We start from the raw sequence: 16,935 nt of genomic DNA, 5'->3' as shown, positions 1-16,935 counted from the left end.
CAGCAGTGCTGGGCAGGGCACACCCGGGCCAGCTATGCCAGGGAGCAGCTCAGCGTCCATCCCTCCCACCATACGTCCGTCCCAGACACGGCAGAGCTTCCATAGCCCCACCACCCTTCGCCATGGCAATGACGACGGTGCTGAAAATAACCTGCATGGCAGTCACCACCCCAGCCAGGAAGTTTTGCTTTTGCTGCTCCATAGTTTTCCAAAAAGCACCTCATGCCCCCTGGAACTGCCTTGTCTGCAGGGCCAGGGAGGGAAGGGCCCAAAATAGGACCCTGACCCCAGGAAAACCCCTGTGACTGGCACCAGTTAGGAGGGGACTGGAATCCATGGGAGGTGATCCAAGCATTTCGGGAAAGCGGGATGGCTCTGAGCATCACATGGATTCTGAGGAGTCCCACCCTGTGCCCATGGCCAGCACCCTGTGGCAGGGGTCCACTGCCTGCCCCAGCCCCTCCTGTCCCCATCGCAGCAGGGTGGCCTCAGGGGCTGGGAAGGAACTAGCCCAACGGGTCCCTGCGGCTGCCACACCCAGGGAGGCAGGCAGCACCCCACACCCTCCCTGACACCCCGAGCCGGGGTACAGTGGTGCCCCAAAAGCAGAGATCACCAGCCACGAGGACACCCAGACTGACTCGGTGGCCCTGGCGTGACATGCCGTCCCCGGGAACAGGGTGCTGCTCTGCGCTGGCACCATGACTCAGCACAGATAAGGTGCACATGGCAGGGACTTGGGGTGCAGGCGGCTGTCACCCCCGGCATGGCCCCATAGGTGGCACCAGGCAATGTCCCCACTGGCCACCCAGCACTCCTGCCAGGGTCAGGACCCTGCCACCAGCTTCAAGGGGACCCTGGGGTGCCAAGGGCCACCTTGGTGGGGGAACAGGGTTTGGGGTGGGGGTCAGGGCTCCCCACTTTCCCTGTGGGTCCCTACAGTGAGGCTGCCTGGGAAAGCATCTGACTTCCCAGAATAGCCTGGAAGGTCCCGTCAGGACAACATGGGCTGGTACAGCACAGCACGGTTTGGTAGGGCACAGGTCAGTACGGCACAGCCTGGTACGGCACAGCCTGGTACGGCACAGCTCCTCCACACAGCATGGCACGGCTCAGTAGGGCAAAACTCAAGACAACACAGCTTGGCCTGGCTCAGCCCAGCCCAGCTCGACAGGGCTCAGGCCGGGAGGGGGGGGTCAGCACCGCCCACCCAAGCCGGGTTTCCCCACTGCCCGCCCCCATGCCGCTCACTCTGGACACGAATTTGCAAGACTTCAGCATTGCCGCTGCCTCTCTGCCTCCCCCTTCCGAGCCCCCTCCCGGGACACAGGGGCGTGTGACAGGGTTGTCCTCCTGTGCCCAAGCCGAGGCGCCCCCACATCACTCAGAGCCAGTCCCCACGCACCCCACACCCTGCCGGGCACAGGCCCGTGCCCTCGCCTCCTGAGACACTCCGGGAGGTCCGTTGGGACACCCCCCACAGCACAAAGGACGGTGCCGCCGCCGGACCGCCCCACTCTTTGGCCCGATAACCCCCCACGCGATCCCGTGGGGTCTGGAAAACTGGCCCCAGCCCTACCGCAGGGTCCTGTCCGTGGGGGTTCTGTCACCCCGCGTCCCTGACCGCGGGACCCCGCTCCGACCCGCTCCGTCCGCCGTGCAGGACCTCTCCCCGAAGTGCCCCCACCCGCGTCGGGGATGGGGGTGTGGGGGACCGCAGCGCGTCCCCGCTGTTCAGGGACCGGCCTCCCACCCTCGCCCGGTTCCCACCGCCCTCCGGGACGCTCGGTCCGCTACTGGGACACTCCTCCACCAGCTGTGGCACCGGAGGCGGCCGGTACAGGGCGGGTAAGGAGGGGTGAGGGCGCGGTGAACGGGGCGAAGGGGAAGACGGGGGAACGGGAAGGACAGCCGGCCGGGAGGGTCCCCAGAACTCACCCTCGTCAGCGGCCCCACACGGGAACTGGAAGCGGCGTGGGGTGCGGAGCGGATCCGGGCCGCCCTACCTGCTGCGCGCTGCTCCGCCGGGCTGCGGCCGAGACGAGCCGGGACGGGGCGGCCGGGGCGGGGGAAGGCACCGCCCGCCCCCTCGATCCCCCCCGCGCCGCGCCCCCCCGCGGCAGCTCCGCGCCGCTGCTCCCCGGAGGAACCGGGTGAGCCGGGGCGGGATGCGCCCCCCGTCCTGTTCCCCTCCGGCACAGACCCCCTGACCCCCGCCCGCCCAAGGGAACCCCAGCCGCCCACACGGGACCACCTTCTTGACGTCTCTGACGTCACTTCTTCACGCAGTGACGTCAACCGGGGGGGACACCCTTTACGGCAAGAGGGTGGAGGGAATCCCTTCTCTCTGCCGGTGACGCACTCGGTGTCCCCCTCCCCGTCTCCGGTTCCCGCGGCAGTGACACGGCTTGACCAGCAGGGGCCGCGCCGAGCGCGGCGGCGGGGGCGTGTCCGGGGCGCCAGCGTGACGCGAGTGGGAGGGGGCGTGTCCGAGCGGCATGGCCGCGGGGCGCGGGGGGCGGCTCCCGGGGTATGGCGGGGCTGCGCGGCGGGCGGTGGTCGCCGTTGTCCGCAGGCTGGCGGCCGCTTGCCTACGCCGCTGCCTGCCCCTCCGCCGCCTCGCCCGCCGCGCCGCCGCCGCCCTCATGGCCCTCGCCGGCCCGCTGCTGTTCCGCGTGGGGTGAGTGTCCGCCGCTCCGGTAACGGACGCCGGGTCCGCCCGCCTTTGTTCTGCCTCCGTGAGGAAGGGCCCGTCCTTTCCCGCTTGTGCGGAACTTCTCGGGGAGGGACAGCGTGGTGTGCTCCGGTCCTGCTGGCACGGGGGGGCCGGGCTGCGGCTTTTGGGGTCAGCCCCCAGCGGGTACTCAGCCCTCCCGGGCCGGAGGGGCGAGGGCAGGCGCTGTCAGCCCGGCTACTGGGGGGTGCTTCTCAGAGCCGGGGAATTAGCCATCGGCTCCCCCAACACGGTAACGGTCATCCTCGGATCTGGCATCCTTCCCCCGGGGCTCGTTCTCTCGGGTCTAATCATTAACCCGCGCTGGCCGTGACCCTGGTGCCCAGTGCTGGCAGGAGCCCCCGCCCCCGGCTTTGGACTTCCACTCCCCACAGATGCAGAGAAGCCCTGGCTCCTACCGGGATCCCTCTCTGGTGTACCTGCCGGGATCAGCGCGGAGCATGTAACCATTCAGGAGCGTGTAACCATTCAGGAGGATGCTCTTGGCCAGGGGTTGGGCTTTGCAACCACTGACTTTGCGTGTCCTTCAGAGCATCAGTCCCCCTCCCCAGACCTGAAACACTGCCATATAAATAGGGTGCTACTCCTGAGCCCCATGGCCCTCGTCTGTTGCACTCCTGTGTAGCACATGCTGTGGGGGCATTTCTTGCTTCCCTTTTCCTCGTCCTGTTCTGCTGGCCGCTTCCCTCTTCCCGGCAGCCGTGGCACCCAGGGCAGGCCCTCGCAGGAGGGTCAGCCCTGGGCATGGCCCCCCTCCAGGGTGGGGGGGTACAGACAGTGATGCCCAGCAGCCAAAGTGCTGATGCAGGCAAAGCTCTCAGGCTCCAGCTCTTTCAAGTGAGCAGAGCTCTCCTGGACAGATGGACAGATGGATGCCACCACAGCAATGCCCACCCCCTGGTCCTTGCTGCCCAGAGCAGCTTGGGGGGGACCTGCCTGGGGAACTAATTCTGCCCTTGCTGCAGATCTGGGGCAGGGGGAGGACACTCCACCTCTGGCCCCCTCGTGTGGGAAAGTGACCCCGTGTGTGTGTCCCGGCAGGGATCTGGGCGCTGCCTTGGCCCTCACAGCAGTGCTCTCCCCAGGTGGGCTCCTTGGGGGCTGTCGTTAATGCCGGGGGTATCTACTCTCCCCAGGTACAGTCTGTACTCCCGCACACGGCTCGGCTACTTCTTCTACCAGTGGCAGGTGAAGAAGGCCCGGGAGCGGTACCCGCACGGTCACTCCGTACCCCAGCCCTGCCACTTCCCTGGTGAGTCTTGGTGAGCCACCCCCACCATGACCCCGTCATGTCCCCCACACTTTGGGGTGGGGTGGGTTTGCCATCACCATATTGCCCAAAGTGTGTTTCACTGAGAATTTAATTTAACGTGTGAGTAGTTTGGCCTGTCCCCCCACACCTTTCCCAAGCCAGAGTGTCATGCCCTGATATCTGTCTGTCCATCCCCCTCCAGGGGTGAAAATCCTGCCCATTCCTGTGCTCTCCAGCAACTACAGCTACCTGGTCATCGACACTGGCTCCAGCCGAGCAGCTGTCGTCGACCCCGCTGACCCTCTGGCTGTGCAGGTGAGAACGCCTTGGCCCTCCCTGACAAGGTGTTTGGGTGTCTCCAGGAAAGGGGGGTTCTCTGGCTTTTTTGAGGAGCAGAGGGGGCAAATCTGCTGCTAATCTGCAGCCCTAGTGCCTGGGGCAAGGTTGGAGGAGTGATGGGGCTCATCTAGCACCTGGAGAGCTGGGCAAGGATGAGATGGGGATTTAGGGGGAGACCAGTATTGGGGCTTTGTCCCCGACCCCACAAATCTCTCTGTGTGTGTCCCCCCCCAATTCCCAGGCTGCCATTGAAGAAGAGGGGGTGATGCTGGAGGCCATATTTTGCACCCACAAACACTGGTAAGGGGCAAGTGGTGGCCCTGGGAGGGTTGGTAACTGCTCTGGAGGGTGCCCCAGCTGAGGTGACCCCCATCCATACCCTATGTGGGATGAGGGGACACGTTTGGGGACGCTGACCTCCCTGTCCCCAGGGACCACAGCGGGGGGAACGCATCACTCCGCCAGCGGCACGGCTCCTGCAAGGTGTACGGTAGCTCCCTCGATGCCATCCCGGAGCTCACCAAGTAAGTCCTGCACCCCTATGGCTCTCCCAGCACCCCTGCAAATTTGAGGGGTGGAGGCTTTACCCTCAACCATCACTCTCTGCTCCACCCACCCACCGGTCCTTCCCCCCAGTACCACATTGCCCCCCAATGGGCAGATATCTTGGAGGCTCGTGACACTAGTGCACTGGGGAGGTGTTGCATGGGGAGGTGAGGATTTTGGGGTGCTGGGTGGGGTGGGGGGCACCCTGATGATGCACCCCTCTGCCCGGCATAGCCCACTTGCAGACAGGGAGAAGGTGAGCGTGGGCCGCCTGACCTTCGAGGCGCTCACCACACCTGGCCACACTGTTGGCCACATGGCATATGTGCTGGATGGGGGGCCCTTTGGTGGCCCCCCCTGCCTCTTCTCCGGGGACCTCCTCTTCCTCGCCGGCTGTGGTGAGTGTGGCCAACCCCAGACTTGGGTCGCTAGGGGAAAAGGGGGATGCCCATCCTGAAAAGGGCTTGGGGAGACCCCACAATCCACCCCTTTTGATGGGCGGTTGTGTGGGGGTCCAGGCAGGCTGTTTGAGGGCTCCCCTGAGACCATGCTCGCCTCCTTGGATGTAGCCATGGGCTTGGGTGACGACACACTGCTATGGCCAGGTGAGTGTCTCCAACCGCGGGGCAGAGTTGCTGGTGTCCCCCTCTAGCCCACACCACCGAGCTGGGGAGCCAGGCGGGGGTGATACTAAGGCATATGGGGTCCCCAGGGCATGAGTACGCACTGGAGTGCCTGACCTTCGCCAGCCTCCTAGAGCTTGACAACCCCGCGCTGGAGCAGAAGCTGCAGTGGGCGGCACAGCAGCGGCAGGAGAAGAGGAGCACGGTGAGGCTGGGGGATGTCCCTGGCTGCAGCCCCCCACTCCAGCCCCTTGCAGGGTTCCCCCTCCCTCAGCGGGGATGCTGCACCCCAGCACCCTCTTGCGTGAGTGCTGCGGGGGGCTCCCAGCTCCCTGCCAGGGGGTGCTGCCTCTGGCGGGGGGGCTCAGTGGCTGTCCCTGCAGTGCCCCTCTACGCTGGGGGAGGAGCAGACCTACAACCCCTTCCTGCGGACCCACCGGCCCGAGCTGCAGGCAGCGCTGGGGCTGCAGCAGGGTGGCGGAGAACACCCTGACGCCTTCCGCGCCCGTGTCCTCAAGGAGGTGCGGAGGCGCAAGGACCTCTACAAAGCCACCTAGACTCCTCTGCCTGGACACCCACTTTCCATGGAGCCAGGTGCTGCTCGGGCACAGAGGGACCAGGGACTGTGGTTTGTTTTGCTGTGAATCTCCCTCCTGGGGTGCAGGGTTGGAGGGTAGGAAGAGTGGACTCTCCTCCATGTGGGCACCCTGTAAGTGATCCCTGCCTTTGCTCCCCCAGACTTGGGGGTCACCAGCTGTCATGTAGAAGCACCTCGATCCCCTTTCTGGGGGTCCATAACCCTCAACTCCACTGCCAAGGCTGTAGAGACAGCTCCAAGGGCTTTTCCTATCACCCCCCTGTTTTTCTGGGAGCCCTCAATTTCACCCTTAGCACTCAGGGAGTCCCCCCTTTCCCTGGCAGCCCCCAGTGGCTGTGCATCTCTTTTGGGGTGGGGCTGGGATGGAGCCAGCAAGGGGTGGAAGGGCAGTACTACCTCTAGGCAAGTGGTTCTTCTCCAGCACCCCATGCTTGGTGCCAGACCACCCCCTCCCCATACACACATTGGGATGGGGCCATGAGAGCACACTGGTGGGGTGTGGGAGCATGCTGCTGTACTGGGGACTGAAGTCCCCTCACCAACCCCCCAAAATAAAAGACTGGGTCGGGTTTACTTCTGCTTGTCCCTTTCCTGAGGAGCTGGTGGCCCTCTCGCGTGAAGTCCCGTTGCGGCGTTGTTGCCCCTTTAAGAGGCGGGGCCAGGCCGTTGCTACGGAAACCGCTGAGGCGTTGGGGGGGGCACCCGGATCCGAACCGGGCAGGTCTGGGGGCGCCCGGGGGCTGGGGCGGGTGTTGGGGGGAGGTTGGGGGTCCGTGGGGGAGGCTAAGGGGACAACAGGGGCTGAGGAGCTGCAGAGGCCGGGGAGGTGGGGTGGTCACTGTGGGCACCGGGGTTGTACCGGGGTTTGGGGGAGACATGCTGCCCCCTCACCTGGGGATCCGGCAGCGGGAGCCCCCAGGTGAGACATGGAGCCCCCCGCCGGGTGCCAGCAGGAGACACCAGCCCTGACAGCGGCAGCTGCAGAGTTCCTGAGCCTCATCGGTGGGTGCCCCCCAAAAGCTGTGTCCTGGGGGTGCAAGGCCGGGGGGCACCTGGCCTGGCAGGAGCGGGGTCCAGGTCGTGGGGGCTTGAGCCGGGTGAATGGTGAGAGGCTCAGCCCGGCCTGCGCGGTGGGGGGAGCTGAGGCGGGGGAGCGCCCTGGGCCGGGGTGACGGTCCCTCCGGGCAGGGCTGGAGGAGCTGGAGCGCTGCCTGTTCGCCGAGACGCTGCAGGTGGTGGCAGCGGGGGACCAGGCCGAGGGCCAGTGGTGGGCGGCAGTCCGGTGGGCACCTTACGAGCGGGCGGGAGAGCCAGCGCAGAGCTGCTTCCTGGTGCAGGCTGGCTCCCGCGGCTGGCAGGACGGTGTGCCCTGCTCCAGCACCCTCAAAGGTGAGTCGGGGGTGGTGTGGGGTGTCCCCTCCCTCCCCAGGGCTGGAGCATCCCAGTCCCACCAGCCCCAGGGCTGGTATGTGGGGAACTGCTGCAGTGCCAGTGGGATGACCTGAGCGTCGCTCTGCTCTGCCAGCCTATGTGACCCCGCAGCTGGAGACCCTGGAGCAGGAGGAGCAGGAGCACCTGCAGGTGACCAGTGTGGTGGTGGCATGTCCCCTTCCCCCTGTCCTTCCTCCCTGTCCTGTGCAAGGTCGCTGTGGACAGCCTGTTGTCCCCTCCCTGGCTTGGACAACACTTCTGTCCCACTAACCTGGTCCCCTTCCTCTACTCTGGGGGGCAGCTGGAGTGGGAAGTTTCCCACACGCATCTGGTAGGATACCCTGGTTGAAAAGGGTGCAGGGCTGTGCCACCTCAGACAGGAAGTGCCCTGGCTCTACCCCCCCACCCTATGCCCCTTACTTCTCCTGCAGCTTAGAGCACATGCTGTAGAGAGGAGGACCCACATAGTGAGCCACCAGCATGGAATGACTGTCACCAAGATGCTCCAGGAGCAAGAGGTGAGGCTGAGGGGCATCTCTCCCCTCTGCCCCCTAGATGAGGTACATCCTGAAAGTGGGGGTGCATGGCTGGCCTGTCCCACCCAGGGGTGCCCCCAGGCTCCAGAGGATGGCATCCCCAGGGACCATGGGGCTGTGGCTGTCTCACAAGGTGGCTGTCTCACAAGGTGGCCATGTATCTCTGCAGGGAGAGACAAAGTGCCAGAGCTTCTCCTACAGCTGTGATGAGGTGCGGGGGCTGCTACTGGAAGGCGCCAGCATCCTGTTGCTGCGGGTGCTGGCATGCCGGCAGGCAGTGCCCCCCAGCCTCACCTTCCCGGCCATCGATGCTGAGGGCCACCTCTGCACCTCCAGCTACGTGAGCTGCCAGCTGGGGGGACCCAAGGGATGGGGGGTCTGGGTCAGGTTGGGGGTGCCAGAGTGTGATGCAGGAGGTGGTGGGTGAGCAGTGTGAATGACAGCATGGGGGAACATGGGGATGGCACCTCGGGGCAGGGGTGACTCTTGGACAGGGCTGAACCCTGCCTGTGACCCCCCGCCCAGCGTGCCCTGGGCATCCAGCAGGAGGCAGTGGGCTCGACAGAGGTGAAGGTGTTTGTGATCGAGAGAGCTGTGCACACCAGCCTGGGTATCTCCACCATCTGGCAGAGCAGCTTCCTCCCCAGCGGGTATGGCCAGGGGCACCCCCAGCCCTGCCAGCCTGACAGGGACCCAGGATGGGGTCACAAGTTCATCTCCCTGCAGGCATTTGGCCCGGCGGGTACAGGTTGGCTGCCCAAGGCTGTTGCTTCTGCAGGATGAGTCTGTCCTTGGCGAGATAGGTACTGGCAGGGGGAAGCTTGTGCCCAGCAGCACGGGCAGCCCCTGCCCGCTGTCTGGCAGCACAGTGAGGAATGCCCTGCCCTGCCTTTTTGCTGCCAGGTGGGGTCCAGCCCCAGCTCACCTTCCCCAAACAGCCCCTGGACTGGGAGGAGGACATCCAGCTGTGCTCCTGGTTCCTGGACCAGAAGGTGAGATTGGGCGGGAGCCATGGGGCTGTGTCACTTCCCAGCAGGGTCTCCTCTGGGGTCCCCAGGGGCCACAGTGGGGATCAGGCTGGCCAGTACCCCCCAAGCTCCTCAAGTGTGGAAGAGGACCCAGGCATCCTGTTCCCCCCCGCTGTCATGGTGGCTGGGGGAGGGACATTGGTGGCTGTGCCCACCCTGTCCACCCCACTGCAGGAGCAGCTGGAAGCGTCCCACGCCACCTATGTCCGGCAGCACCCCGAGCTCCTGGCGCTGCTGGCCGACTTCCTCCAGGCCTTGCTCCTGCAGCAACCCCCCGACCCCGTCTCTTTTGCTGCCCAATTCTTCGCCCCCTTTGCCTGCCAGTTCCCCCCTGGGGCACCCTTTGCCTCTGCCAGGGCTGCCAGCCCCCCGCTTCGCCACCCTCCAGCTAATGGGGAATAAAGCTGCCAGTGCTGCCTGTCCAGGCTCATTCACTTTGGGGAAACTGAGTCACGGGGAGGCCAGGGGGAGGCTGAGTTTCATGCTAACCCCCACACAAGTCTGGGTGGGATCCTGTCCTCCTCGCAGCTGTTCCAGCTCTTACTTGAGGTTGTGGGTGCCTGGGACATACCCTGGGGCAGGGCCAGACTGGAATCCCTGTGCCTGCCACCACTCCACCTCTCCCTGGGGCAGAGCCCCAATGCTCACCTCTCTGTGAGGCACATCACGGTGGCAGAGGGGTGGCTCAAGTAGCAGTCTGTACTATTCAGGCACCCACAGCTGCACCTGGGGTGCTCCTCCTCCCACCTCCACAGCCACAAGGGTCCTGGGGTCTTGGTGCCTTGCTTTTGTGAGGACAGCCTGACCTGCCATGACGCTGAGCACCCACCCTGCACCGCAGAGCCTGCCTGGCTATGTGCTCCTCCCCGCTGCTGAGGGTGCATTTTGACCTGCTCAGGCGCTTGTGCAACACATGCCTGCTTCCTCCTTGCTCCCATTCGTCTGGCCTTTCCCCTACTCCCATGGGGCCAGCTCTCCCTCCCCTCCCTGCAAGACACTGTTCCCTGTCCCCCCAGCCATCCAAAGGAGCAGGACCCCTGGCATGTGAGGGAGGGTGACACATGCGCATGCTCCCACAGCCCTGGGCACGCTGGTGTGTGCATGCCAAGGGGAGGGAGGCACTAGGTCCCCCCGTCCTGGCAAAGGGTAGAGGAACTGAGACCGTGCACGTTCATAGCACGCTCGCTCCCAGGCAGGGCCCCTTTCCCAGCCTAAGTCAGCAAGTGGGGAAGGAGAACTTCCTCCTCCTCTTCTGCTCGGGGGGGGGCAACTGGGGCATCCCTTAAAAGCTCGGCAGTGGGTGTTGCACCCAGTGTCAAGATCAGGGCTCTGTAGCACCAGATCAGGCCCAGACATGGCATCGTTGGAGCCAGGTGAGCCCCATGACACTTGGGTCCCCCTGCACCTCCCCTCCTCCCCTAGACCCCCTTCATGCTGCCCTTGGACCCCTGGCTCTGCTCCCCCACCCTGTGGGCATTGTCCCCCCAGACTGTCCTGGTTTCTGCACCTGCCCTGTCCTCTCTTCGCCCAAGCCCACCCGTGATTCATCCACTCTCCCAGGACATGAGTAGGCTGGGAGGGATTGGGACCAGTACAAGTTTCTTGTCCCCTCTCTGTGCCCACCCAGCTGCAGGAGCCAGAGCAAGGTCCCCTCCTGTCCCTCGTGCCCAGAAATGCACTTTGGGCCTTGGACTGGTGACAATTGGGCTGGGACGAGGAATTTTTAGGGACACCTGAGCTAAAGGTGGCCTCTGACTCCTTGGGCAGCCACTGACAGCCCCCATACAGCCATACTCACGATCCCCCTGGAAAAATTGAGTTTGTTCCTCATGGGGCTCACCAGGTTGGGGCAGGTGGGACTTGGGGGAAGATAATACCAGGGCTACCAGACTACCAGTGTCCTTGTCTCCCAACGGGCTGCCACCTTCCCTCCTCCTCACTCCCTCAGGCCTCTCTGGGTCCTTGAACCGGGTCCAAGCCCAGGATTATGGCACCAGTGGGAGCCCCGTGTCCCCGCAGCACCCTGGCATCCGGGATCAGACCTACCTGGACGAACTCATCAGCATCCCCAAGGGCAGTGGGGTAGGTGCTGCCAGGCTGGTACCTCCATCAGGGTGGACAGAGATGGGCTGAAGGGATGGTACCACAGGGAGCTTGAGGTGAGGGTGCAAAAAGCCATTGCAAGGACAGAGATATGCCTGTGACATGCCCTGGGGACCTCAGTGTCCCCAGACCCAGCTCAGGCAGATCACAGCCCCAGCCTGCATTTTTTCACACTTAGAGGTTTCCAGAGGGGGAAACTGAGGCATAAGGTGTGGTGCTATCCATCCGCAGGAATCAACCCACTGCTCATGCACCTCCCAGGCTCCCTCATCTTGGGCCACCCATGCCCAGCCCAGCAGGGTTCCCCCAGGTTGCCTGTGCCCCACCAGTCCTGGCCCATCCCAGGATGGAAAGAAGAAGGGATAGGAATGGGGGTTACCTTGCCAGAGTACAGTGAAAGCAGGGGTTGGCAGTGGGAACCCATGGGGTGCAATTAATGGTGCCTGACAATCCTAGGATGCCCCTGTAAATCGTTGCCCAACCTGACCCCATGTGGGATGAGGGTCTTGCTGTCCCCCAGCACTGCTGCTAAGGGAGAGGGGCTGGAGGGCAGTGGTTCTCTCCCCAAAACAGGGAGAAGAAATACTCTCCGTGTGAGAAATGTGCCCATGCAGGCAGTACAGGACTTCCTAGCAACAGGTTAAAGGGGACTGGGAATGCAACTGGGTGACACTGGTTTTGAATGGGAATGTCCCGCTCTGACCTGCTGCCTCGTCCCAGCCTGGTTTCAGCTTTAGGAAACTCTGGGCTTTCACCGGTCCCGGTTTCCTCATGAGCATTGCCTACCTGGACCCGGGCAACGTGGAGTCAGATCTGCAGTGCGGGGCAGTGGCGGGGTTCAAGGTGAGCCCCGGGCCCCCCCAGCCTCCGGGTCAGGAAGCAGCGGGGGGTTTCGTAACCTCTCCTGCGCTAACGGCTGCCCAGCCCTATGGCAAACCAGCTTCCCCAGCCCAGGGAGTGGAAAGGGAATGGGGGGGCCCTCCCTTGGCACTGGGGGAGGGCACCCAGGGGTGTGGAAGGGCCACCCCCCTGCTTGGGCTGGGGACAACTGCTATTGCCTCCAGGCTTCTCCTTCCCTGTGTCCCTGGGCTGGTTGACACCCTTGCTGGGAGCCCTGGGCAGCCAGCTCCTACCCAGTGCTCAGCCCCTGCTACCTCCCTCCCTCCTCCCCCAGCTGCTGTGGGTGCTGCTGTGGGCCACCGTCCTGGGGCTCCTGTGCCAGCGCCTGGCCATCCGGCTGGGAGTGGTGACGGGCAAAGACCTGGGTGAGATTTGCTACCTCTATTACCCCAAGGTAAGCAACCACAGGGTCCCCCCCGGCGGTCACACCCTGGGGAGACTTCACACTTGGGCTGGTGGCAGACCTGACAGGGACTGGGGGGACAGGACTGTCTAGGGGGTGGAGAGGAGCAGGAAGATGCTGTGAGAGACTCACCTCTGCTAGGGGCTCCCAAAAGCTCCCCAGCCCCGGTGCCCACCCGCTAGCACCCACACACCCCTGCAATACAGGGGCCTGGCAGAGGCAGGAAGGAAGCAGCTGCCTCGGTGTCCTAGTCCAATTTGGAGACACATGAGCACGTCCCTTTGGGGGGTGAACCCCGGTGTCAGGGCAGCGACGCGCAGCTGAGATGCAGGATGAGCCTGGGTGTGTTGGTGTGGGGAGCTGGGGAGCTCGGGGGGGGTCATAAAGCAGAGGAAGAGGGGAGCTAGGGGTCTCATCTAAGCAGCAGGATTCTGGTGGGGGTGAATGGCTAAATAAGAAGTCCCCAAAAGGAGCGCTGGACACATCCTTCTGTCCCAGCACCGCACCCCCCCCGGGAGCATCATATCCAGGCAGCTGGGTCCTGTCCCCTTGCACCCTGAGACTGTGTTGTGGGAGAGGCTGGGGTGGATCTCTCAGGGTCCCCACGCTACTCTGGGTGGCTTGCCACAGCCTGGGGACAGGAGTCTCCAGCCTGGAGGCTGTGCCCATTGACTCGGGGCTCAGGTACCTCACCATGCTCTGGCCCCTCCAGGTGCCCCGCGTGCTGCTCTGGCTTATGATTGAGATCGCCATCATTGGCTCTGACATGCAGGAGGTGATTGGGACAGCCATCGCCTTCAGCCTGCTCTCGGCTGGCCGGTGAGCCACCCCATGGGGACTCCCAGCCTCCCTGATGGCCACTTTCTGCCAAGGGCCACACAACTAACATGCCCCCTTGCCATCCCACAGCATCCCCCTCTGGGGCGGAGTCCTCATCACCATTGTGGACACCCTCTTCTTCCTATTCCTCGACAAGTATGGTGAGTTCTGGGGTGGGGGGATGGGGGAGACGCTCACCCGGGCAGCCCTGGTGCTGATGTAGCACTGGTGTCTCCTGCTCTGTACCACCCCATCTCTTGACACTTCTAGGGCTTCGCAAACTGGAGGCTTTCTTTGGCATCCTCATCACCATCATGGCCCTGACTTTTGGCTACGAGGTGAAGGGGAGAGATGGAGACACCCCTTTCCCTGCATGGCACTGGCAGGGGAACCCCACAGGGTGCCCCCATTGGCACAGGGCTGCAGTGGGGGTGGGGGGCTGCCAGCTCACAGTGCCCTTTCACACTTGTTCCCAGTATGTGCTGGTGAGGCCAGGGCAGGCGGAGGTGCTGAAGGGCATTTTCCTGCCCTACTGCCCAGGCTGCGGGCGAGAGGAGCTGCTCCAGGCTGTGGGCATTGTTGGTGCCATCATCATGCCTCATAATATCTTCCTCCACTCCTCCTTGGTCAAGGTAAAACCAAGGCATTGCCATGGACACTGCCACCCTGGGGTGTCTCAGGGGACACGTAGCAGGGACCAACTGGTCCTGGCTGCAGGACAGAGGATGCTAGCCTGACCCCATGGCACCCATGTCACCCACTGTGACCAGACTCGGGCAATTGACCGGTCCAAGAAGGAGGCAGTGCGGGAGGCCAACATGTATTTCCTGACTGAGTCCTGCCTGGCCCTCTTTGTCTCCTTCCTCATCAATCTCTTTGTCATGGCTGTCTTTGGTGAGGCTTTCTACCATCAGCGAAACGAAGACATGGTGAGTGTCACCCCTCACCTGTGGGGAGGTGATGGCTGTGCCTGGCTGTGGGGACAGGCAGGATGAGCATCCCTTGGAGACTGGGTGGTCCTTGTCCCCTGGCATGTTGGAGAAGTCCCCCCATGTCTGTGGGGGCTGCCAGGTGGCTGTCACACTTGTACCCACCGTGCTTTGCAGCGCAACAAATGCATCAACAGCAGTGTCAGCCACTACGCCAGCATCTTCCCTGCCAACAACGAGACGGTGTCTGTGGATATCTACCAGGGGGTGAGTGGCCCCCGGCTATGCCCACCAGGCATCTGTATGCATTTGAGGGACATAGCACTCCGTCCTACTGACTCCTGGGGCTGGTGGCTGCCATGACCTCACTGGGAGGCTGAGAGCTGGTGGAGGTGCCCAGGGAGGGGAATGTTCTGGGGTCCCCCACAGAAGTGTCCCCACACAGGGTGTCATCCTTGGGTGCTATTTCGGGGCGGTGGCGCTGTACATCTGGGCCATTGGGATCCTGGCAGCAGGGCAGAGCTCCACGATGACTGGGACCTACGCGGGACAGTTCGTCATGGAGGTGAGGGATGGGGATGCTGGCCCTCGCCCCCATGGGGAGCAGCTGGGAGGGAGGGGAATAACAGGAGGGCTCTGGGTGGGGGGGTCCTATGGGCACAGCCATCCAGGGGTATTTAGCAGAGTTAATTGCCCCCCAGTGCCTGCAGGGAGCTGGGCATGGGGCACTGCCCACCTGGTGGGTGACAACTTGCTGGCACCAGAGTCCTGGTCCCCAGGACGTAGGATGCGGACAGTGCCCACCCATTGCTGCTGCACAGCCACCCTCGCCCCTGTGACATCCCCTCCCAGAGGCACCCTATGGGTGCCTCATGTGGTATTTCCCTAATGAGCTTGTTTGCTTTATGAGCTGGAGCTGACATCTAGTGGGGTCTGGCAGCCCTGCAAGGACCTGCCCAGTGCCCTGACACAGAGGAAGGGGTGATGCCCCCTGTGTTCGTCCAAGCCAGGATGTGGCGGGGGGGCTGCACAGTGCACAGCAAGGGGCAAGGGTGCAGGTTTTGCTGTGTCCCCAGGGCTTCCTGCAGCTCCGCTGGTCCCGCTTCGCCCGTGTGCTCTTCACCCGCTCCTTCGCCATCCTGCCCACTGTTTTCGTGGCTGCCTTCAAGGATGTCAGCCACCTCACAGGCATGAATGACATTCTCAACGTCCTCCAGAGCATCCTGGTAAGGTGGGGGGCACTTCCTGCCCCCCAACAGCCCAGCCCAGCAGTCATGCCCCCCTCACCCTGCTCTCCTTTCAGCTGCCCTTTGCCGTCCTGCCCGTCCTCACCTTCACCAGCCTGCGCCCACTCATGCAGGACTTCACCAACGGCCTGTGAGTGCCAGGGCAGAGGGAGGTACAGGAGGCAGAGAGGGGTGCCCCAGCTGCAGGCACCCTCCCTTTGCCTATTCATCCCCCGCACACCACACCTTGGGGGCAGTTGGTGTATGTGCATTAGAGGAAGGGGGAGGGGGTGATAAGGGGGGAGATGTTCATTCCCATGTGCCCAGGGCATCTGGAGCAGGACAGACTCCATCACTGCCTCTCTCCATCCTCATCCCAACACAACATCTGGTCTCCCCCACAAGTCCTCAGCATCCTCCTGGCACTGCCAGCTCTGCATTTGAAGGGTACCCAGAGCCCCATCATGGGGGTGTAGTACGGCCATGGGGTGCAGATGTCCTGGTTGCGGTCTTGCTCACCTACAACCCCAGATCCCCCAGACCGCTGTGCCCACCGTCATATGTGGTGCTGATGTCTGCTCTGCTGCCTGCAGCCTAGGGAAGGTGCTGATGACCCTCATCACGGGGCTGGTCTGCGCCATCAACATCTACTTTGTGGTGGACTTCCTGCCCACGCTGCAAGGCCTGGGGTACTATATCCCTCTGGGTCTGCTGCTGGCTGCCTACGTGGTCTTCATCGCCTACCTGGTAGGGCTGGCACCATGGGAATCAGGGGCTGCCTGGGGGACAGTGCACCCAGCCCACCGACCTGCTCGCTTTGCCTCCACAGATCTGGACGTGCAGCATCGCACACGGAGCCTGGTTCCTGGCCTGGAACCACCACAGCCGGTTCAGCTTTGGTGTCTCCCTCGATCCGCCAGCCCTGGCAGGGACCCGGTGACAAACCCTGTCCCTCATTACTGTCCCCCCGTCCTGCACCGCCCCCTGCACCGGCCACCTGTTTGATGCCACGTGGAGCCCCAGGGGTGATGTTGTGGCGAGAGATACACTCAGCAAGGAAGGGGTTAACAGCCGGGCAGACCTTCCCCCGAGTTTTACGAGACCCCCCCAAGTTCGGGGATGCTGGTCCAGGCTGGATGCGGAGTGGGGGGCCAGCGGGAGGTGCCGGCAGCCCTTGGCACAGAGGCTTCAATGAAGAAGCCGCCCTGGAGATTTCCCTTCCTCATTAGCGCCGGGAACCGCCGGCCCCCGGGACGACTGATTACCGCCCGGGACCGCTCATCACCACCCGGGACCGCTAACTACGCCTTTCCGCCCGCCGTCCGGGGACAGCGGGACCAGCCCCAGCGCAGCCGGGGCGGCCAGCCCCGCTGCCCGGTACCGGGTCAGCCCCGGATGGGACCAGCCGGAGCCCCACTAGGGACTCCTAAACTCGGGGGAAGCTGATAAATGGCGTGTTTGTAACCTG

General features: G+C 63.8%; 4 protein-coding genes across 9 annotated transcripts in view; 3 read left to right on the top strand and 1 right to left on the bottom strand.

Annotated features, from left to right (window-relative positions):
• The window catches only part of TMBIM1 (transmembrane BAX inhibitor motif containing 1), a 5,875-nt gene extending 3,697 nt beyond the window's left edge, over positions 1–2,178 (bottom strand). Inside the window, exon 1 of the mRNA XM_082056603.1 lies at positions 1,939–2,178. The gene's annotated coding sequence lies outside the window, so the exon portion shown is untranslated. The remainder of the gene's footprint in view (positions 1–1,938) is intronic.
• A 315-nt stretch (positions 2,179–2,493) lies between these two features.
• On the top strand, positions 2,494–6,658 carry LOC309440796 (putative hydrolase PNKD). The gene is made up of 9 exons (XM_082054902.1): positions 2,494–2,680; positions 3,871–3,986; positions 4,189–4,301; positions 4,567–4,625; positions 4,757–4,849; positions 5,106–5,269; positions 5,390–5,476; positions 5,584–5,699; positions 5,878–6,658. Exons 1-9 carry the CDS (start codon positions 2,499–2,501, stop codon positions 6,049–6,051), a joined length of 1,104 nt encoding a protein of 367 aa, XP_081911028.1. The 5' UTR covers positions 2,494–2,498; the 3' UTR covers positions 6,052–6,658.
• Positions 6,659–6,909: 251 nt separating this feature from the next.
• Positions 6,910–9,489, top strand: CATIP (ciliogenesis associated TTC17 interacting protein; the record flags this gene model as incomplete). Its single annotated transcript, XM_082055992.1, has 9 exons — positions 6,910–7,094; positions 7,281–7,481; positions 7,618–7,673; positions 7,955–8,041; positions 8,229–8,399; positions 8,585–8,709; positions 8,786–8,862; positions 8,963–9,051; positions 9,262–9,489. The coding sequence occupies exons 1-9, from the start codon at positions 7,019–7,021 to the stop codon at positions 9,487–9,489; spliced, it is 1,110 nt and encodes a 369-aa protein (XP_081912118.1). The 5' UTR covers positions 6,910–7,018.
• Positions 9,490–10,374: 885 nt separating this feature from the next.
• Positions 10,375–16,935, top strand: SLC11A1 (solute carrier family 11 member 1). Of its 6 annotated transcripts, none has more exons than XM_082055485.1 (15): positions 10,375–10,460; positions 11,036–11,169; positions 11,911–12,033; positions 12,365–12,484; positions 13,206–13,312; positions 13,403–13,473; positions 13,583–13,650; positions 13,789–13,944; positions 14,083–14,241; positions 14,419–14,508; positions 14,687–14,806; positions 15,318–15,467; positions 15,545–15,618; positions 16,061–16,214; positions 16,297–16,550. In XM_082055485.1, the coding sequence occupies exons 1-15, from the start codon at positions 10,442–10,444 to the stop codon at positions 16,405–16,407; spliced, it is 1,656 nt and encodes a 551-aa protein (XP_081911611.1). In that variant the 5' UTR covers positions 10,375–10,441; the 3' UTR covers positions 16,408–16,550. The 6 variants fall into 6 exon arrangements, with proteins under 6 accessions (XP_081911611.1, XP_081911608.1, XP_081911610.1 ...); XM_082055482.1 differs by adding an exon at positions 15,795–15,914 and having other exon boundaries at positions 13,583–13,944; XM_082055484.1 differs by lacking the exon at positions 16,061–16,214 and having other exon boundaries at positions 16,297–16,935.

Source organism: Streptopelia decaocto (assembly GCF_964273445.1).
Source record: "Streptopelia decaocto genome assembly, chromosome: 6".
Taxonomy (NCBI): Eukaryota; Metazoa; Chordata; class Aves; order Columbiformes; family Columbidae; genus Streptopelia; species Streptopelia decaocto.
Note: the sequence above shows the minus strand (reverse complement) of the source record. Positions and strands in the feature narration are given on the sequence as shown.

What these genes read in the sequence shown, in the direction of transcription:
- LOC309440796 (XM_082054902.1), top strand. Translation starts at nt 2,499, where the DNA reads ATGGCCGCGGGGCGCGGGGGGCGGCTCCCGGGGTATGGCGGGGCTGCG. An exon ending in GCCATCCCGGAGCTCACCAA is followed by an intron (nt 4,850 to 5,105) that starts GTAAGTCCTGCA and finishes TGCCCGGCATAG; the next exon opens with CCCACTTGCAGACAGGGAGA. An exon ending in CCTCTTCCTCGCCGGCTGTG is followed by an intron (nt 5,270 to 5,389) that starts GTGAGTGTGGCC and finishes GTGGGGGTCCAG; the next exon opens with GCAGGCTGTTTGAGGGCTCC.
- SLC11A1 (XM_082055481.1), top strand. An exon ending in CCTATTCCTCGACAAGTATG is followed by an intron (nt 13,474 to 13,582) that starts GTGAGTTCTGGG and finishes TGACACTTCTAG; the next exon opens with GGCTTCGCAAACTGGAGGCT. An exon ending in ACGTCCTCCAGAGCATCCTG is followed by an intron (nt 15,468 to 15,544) that starts GTAAGGTGGGGG and finishes CTCTCCTTTCAG; the next exon opens with CTGCCCTTTGCCGTCCTGCC.